We start from the raw sequence: 5,429 nt of genomic DNA, 5'->3' as shown, positions 1-5,429 counted from the left end.
ATATTAAAAGTAAATGATTATCTTTGTACACCTTTCCTACCTTTAAAATAGGTGATCGACCAAACAAAATACAAAATATTACAAAAATGGTTCAAATTAAAAAAAAAAAGATTTTGGATCTTGCACCCAGCATGCTCGTCAAGATATATTCCATTTAAAGACCATAAAACTTAAGGAAAATGTTATTATTTAAGGCCAAAAAATCCCTCACAAAGTGGATACCCCAATTTTTTTTGTTGATGAAAGTACATATCCCAATTACCAGGGATTCCTTTTTCATTTTTATTTCATTCATGCATCTCCTCAAAAATATCTAAAAGTATGTCCTTATTTATGGTTGGGAACCCCAAACATGCAGGGAAATTTTAGTAATTTGACCCACCCTGATCAAGTAGGGTTACATCCATATTTGATTGAGGTATCTTAGGTGGGTCAAATCACTACAGTGTTGCTGCTTGTTTTGGGTTCTAATCTTGAAAGGGAAATATTATAGAGGAGTACCGAGATCAAATGAAAATTAAAAAATAAATCCATTGAAAATAAAATAAAATAAAACTTTTATAGTTAATTTGCTTGATTTTGAACATGTAGGATGTTATGGTAATTTGGGAATTTGTGAAATATACAAAACCCATGATGGATGAATTTGCCTTGACCAGATTTTGAGCCAAAACTCTCTTTGTTACACATCTTTATTTCTTTAAATCTCTTCTAACTACAATATCCTTGGGAATGTGTTCGGGTTATAGTGGCAGTACCACCTAAGCTCCAGTTAAAGGTCTTGACCTCCATTCTCACTAACAAATTAAAAAACTGACTATTCTGACTGCCCCCATTAAAAAAACAGAAGAAAAAAGTTACAATACCGTGTTGCTTGTGACTCTTTCTTGTGGGATTTGTACTCCCAAAAAATCTTAGTATACTCCACTAAACTTTTCATAAGGTGTGGAAAATTAGCTTATACATTGATAAACCGATTGATGACCTAAAAATCTATTTTTGCTTATAATTATGAAATTTGAATAAAATCTCTAGAAATTATGTAGACATGTTAAATAAGGGCAATTACAAGATACACCAATTTTGGAGCTTGAAATATGTTCTTTTCCTTATGCATAATTATCAAGGTCAGCATGAGCAATTTGAAGATTTTAAGTATTGAAACTGCACTTCTCAATGAGGTTCCTAGTTTTCTCTATACAATTTTATTTCTTAGATGTGTTAAACACTTTACGAGGATTAAATTATTTTTGGAGCATGAAATCTATTTTTCTCTCATATTCATAGTTATTTTTCTCTAAAGGACAATTTTGAAAAAACTAAAACCTTATGTTGGCCGACCTTTCATTTAATTTTAACTCAAAATTAACTCATTTTATATTTTCAGTGTTTCTTTTGTGTCCATGTAATTCACTCCTTTGTAGAATGAAAAAGGACCCACATGCCATTCTCTTACCAACTCCTCCATTTCCTCTCATCTATTACACTCCCAATCCCGTTCGCATTGTAAAGTTCTGAAATATGCTTGTGGTATCTCATTTGAGATTCCCCTGGTTGAAAGGATACCTTATGAATAAGGCCAGCCCAGTCCCTAGAGCCTAGATCTGGTTCAAGTAGAAGAGACCATAGCCCATGCCGAACTATGGCCATTGGCTAGGTGGCCCGACCCAGTTTGGCCATTCTGTGCCATACCAAATGGAAATTTAAAAAATAAAAATACAAGCATAAAGAAAAGCTTCACATTTTTCATAAAAAAAACCACAATCTTATTGATAAAATAAAATGATCAAAATACCCTCACATCTTACAAAAGAAAAGCATATGGAAACCACTCACGACCAGAGAAAACACGATGAATCGGTCCATCCATGGCCTTAAACCATACAAACCTCCACTTCTTGATTAGAAAAAGAAACCAAAGTACACCCCAAAAACCAACTACAAATTCCATGGCAATGCAAGCATAGAGCACAGGCTTATCCCCCACCCATCTTGAAATTTTCTCTTCATTTTCCTTGTCTTCCTGTTGGAGCTGAGAGCACTTTTTCCTTGGATAACCACAAAGCTTAGGATTTTTAGAGCACTCTTTCCCTAGGTAACCACAAAGCTTAGGATTTCCACAATAGGAACTTTCTTCAAAGGTTTGAAAATTGTTTACAATGGGAACTGCACCTTCTAAATCATTAAATGCAACTGAAAATTGGCTTAAAAAAGTTAGAGAACCTAAATCAGATGGTATCCTGCCCTTGAGCATATTATGTGAGAGATCCAGTACTTCAATCTGAGACAACTTTGCAAACGAATCTGGGATCGTCCCATTGAGATGATTGTTGGAGATATTCAATACAATAAGTCCTTTTAAGATGCCAATTTCCATTGGGATGGGGCCGCTAAGATGGTTCAAGGAGAGATCAATTCCTGTTACAACAGAGAGAACTATTCCACTGTATCCATACTCATTGCGCTTGTAGAAATTCACATGCGCATCCGTGCTAGCCCTTATGGTGGATCTGCTACCATTTACCCAAGCAGAGCTCTTATGGAAGCAAGAAGGTATGGATCCCTCAAAGTTGTTTTCCGATAGATCTAAAATGGCCAGTTGCTGTAGTTGACGTATTTCATCAAGAATATTACCTTAAAACCGGTTTTCTTTCAAGATCAGGACCTGTAAATTAGAGGTTTCTGCAATCTCTCTTGGGATGCGACCTGACATATAAATGGCTCCGATGTCTATGACCATTAGAAAGGGGCTGTAAAGAAGCAGATTCTCGAGTATTGTTCCATGAAATGCATTGTGTTCCAAATGTATGGACTGTATGCTTGGGAGATCGAAGTTTGCGGACAGCAAGGGTCTGTCTAAGGAGTTATTTGACAAATTCAGCTGTTCTAGCTTATACACGAGAGTAAGATTGTGAGGTAGATTTCCAGATATGTTGTTGTTTGACAAGTCTAGAGACAAAAAATTACCGGTCATATTAGATGGTAATCTTCCATAAAACTTGTTGGAGGACATATCCAAAGAATCGAACTGAGGGACATCGAAACTACTCAAGATAGAAGCTATGTCCCAAAAGTTGTGTGAAGTTTCCAGGTCCCGAAAATGGATTGAGAAATTCTTAGGTTTCTCCCCACTAAAATTGTTATATGAGATGACAAAACCATAAAGTTGTGGAAGCCATGGTGGGACACTCCCTCACAATTTATCATACTTAAAATAGATGACTTTGAAAGAGTGCTGAGTGGAAAGAAAGGATGTACCAATGTAGAATTTGCTCATGTCGCAGTACTATAACTAAAGTTTCGAAAGTTGGAAAGACGGATTGAAGTCACTTCCTTGCAAAATGAGCAACCCGCTGTTATGCTAAAGGTCCACTCTATCAAGGTGGGAAAGATTTTGCAACCCGCTGTTATGCTAAAGGTCCACTCTATCAAGGTGGGAAAGATTTTGCAACCCGCTGTTATGCTAAAGGTCCACTCTATCAAGGTGGAAAAGATTTGATATGGTAGAAAAAGAGAAGTCACCTGATAAGGAATTATTGGAGATATCCAAACGCTCCAAATTTTCAAGCTTACTTATCTCTTGCGGGATGGATCCTATAAGGTGATTATCTCCAAAAGAGAGTTTTACAAGGGAGGACAAATTTTCCAAGGAATGAGGTATGCTCCCCTCTAGTTTGTTATATCTTAGATCAAGTGTACGAAGAGATGATAGCAAACCTATCTCTACAGGCAGCATACCAGAGAAAAAATTTGACCCTAAATTCAATTGCTGGAGCTTCTTCAGTTTGGAAAGCTCTGCAAACACCGAAGAAACAAGGTTAGCCTACAGGGAAAAAATCCAACAAGAACTCACCTTGAAAAAAATGAGTTACTCACTTTGAAAACATTAAAAATGTCATTGGCTTTGAAATAAAACCAATATGCTCCTAACTAAAACTAACCGTATATATAAATCCTTCCAGATTTAAAAAGTGAAATTATGAAATTGACAATTGTCATGTATGATAATAACCGGGAAGGCGTTCCATTTTTCTCTTTCAATGACTATAACTATTCCTTTTGCCCTAAAAAACTTATTCATTTTCTCATATTTCTTTCCTCAATAAAAGTTCATAGAACACCTCTAGAGAATATTATAAAACATGGAGACCTGCTTATTTCAAGTTTGTAGTTTAGAAACTGAATCAACCAATTGGTATTTCGACCAATGAACTTGAAAAAAACATTTTGCGGTTTCTGAATTTCGAAGTATTCACCATCAAAAATTGAAATTTACAAATGAAAATGCATTAGGCTCGCACCTTTCATGGGCAAAAAGCCACTCAGGTTCTCTATGACGAAGTCTCTGACTCCATTCTTACCAAATGGTAGGGATTCAAATCCCCACTAACTTTCCTTTCACTTACCCAAAAAATTTTTACTTACCCAAAACAAAAAGAAACCACCCATGTTGCGGTCCTCTTGACAAGTGACTGCAAGTTTTCAACCCTAACAAGCTAAGTAACGTTAAGATCTCATTGTCCTAAATTAAATCGGGAATAAAAATCTAAACCGACCAACGGATTCGCCATAGCATCAATGGAATCACGCTTAAAGCAGTCCAAGTCGCAACACGTAACACCTTCCCAAGAACAACAATCCAATGCTTTCTATGAATTCAAGAATCCGATGGCTTCAGCTTTCGAGCATTTGTTGGTATAACCAAGGTAGGCATTGAATTCCAAAAGAGCTGCTACTTCTTTCTCTAAACATTGAGGTGATCCCAAAGGAGACATGTAGAGTATGTGTACCATAAAAACCAGGCGTGGCACAGATGGAAGAGAACGAAGAGGCCATGGTTCTATTGAAAGAAGAACTTTGTGATAAAGCACAACGTATCTATTTCAAAAATTTCTTTATTCCTACACCGACAAGATCACTTTCAATATCCAATTACAAACAAATCACCCTTCAAATAAATAAAAATAAACAAAAGCCAGTTCTCACTTGCTACCTCTTTAAATATAAAAATTTATTCAACAATCAAATTCATTGTTCTATAAGAAGATGAGCAAATCACAAATAAGGGGCTGTTTTGGTACGTGGAAAACTATTACATGACAATAAATTACAAGGAAATATGACATTTACGTTGTTTGGGTACACTTTAATAGTAAGGAAATGGAAAGACGTTACCTGAGATTACCCGAGATTTCTCCCAAAATCATGAAATCCATTACACGGGGGGAGGGGTGAAAAATCTATAATGAGGTTGACAGGTAATGTTAGGAAATCTTTTGCATGCGTCTCTCTACCTGAGCCCCGCTTAAAAAAACATTTCTCTCTCTCAAGTATACGCTATTATTAAGGTAAGTAGAAAGTGTAAGTAGGGTCTATGAAAAGGGGAATCTAAATTGATATGAACAGTTGTAGGAGGATAATTTTCTACT

The 5,429-nt window shown here is 36.0% G+C and overlaps 1 protein-coding gene across 1 annotated transcript; it reads right to left on the bottom strand.

The window, feature by feature from the left end:
• Window positions 1-1,804: 1,804 nt before the first annotated feature.
• LOC18430568 (receptor-like protein EIX2) lies at window positions 1,805-4,836 on the bottom strand. The gene is made up of 5 exons (XM_011623735.1): window positions 4,791-4,836; window positions 4,557-4,621; window positions 3,718-3,823; window positions 2,666-2,949; window positions 1,805-2,602 (listed from the first exon to the last, which is right to left on the bottom strand). The coding sequence occupies exons 1-5, from the start codon at window positions 4,834-4,836 to the stop codon at window positions 1,805-1,807; spliced, it is 1,299 nt and encodes a 432-aa protein (XP_011622037.1).
• Between the last annotated feature and the right edge of the window lie 593 nt (window positions 4,837-5,429).

Source organism: Amborella trichopoda, chromosome 4 (genome assembly GCF_054954075.1).
Source record: "Amborella trichopoda isolate Santa Cruz 75 chromosome 4, AtrichopodaSantaCruz75HAP2 v2.0, whole genome shotgun sequence".
NCBI classification, from domain to species: domain Eukaryota; kingdom Viridiplantae; phylum Streptophyta; class Magnoliopsida; order Amborellales; family Amborellaceae; genus Amborella; species Amborella trichopoda.
This window is presented reverse-complemented; position numbering and strand designations above follow the sequence as displayed.

Coding starts and splice junctions, on each gene's coding strand:
- LOC18430568 (XM_011623735.1), bottom strand. CDS start 4,836: ATGGCCTCTTCGTTCTCTTCCATCTGTGCCACGCCTGGTTTTTATG. Junction 4,622..4,790: donor TGCCACGCCTGGTTTTTATG/GTACACATACTC, acceptor GTTCTTGGGAAG/GTGTTACGTGTTGCGACTTG. Junction 2,950..3,717: donor TATGCTGCCTGTAGAGATAG/GTTTGCTATCAT, acceptor TTTTGTCTCTAG/ACTTGTCAAACAACAACATA.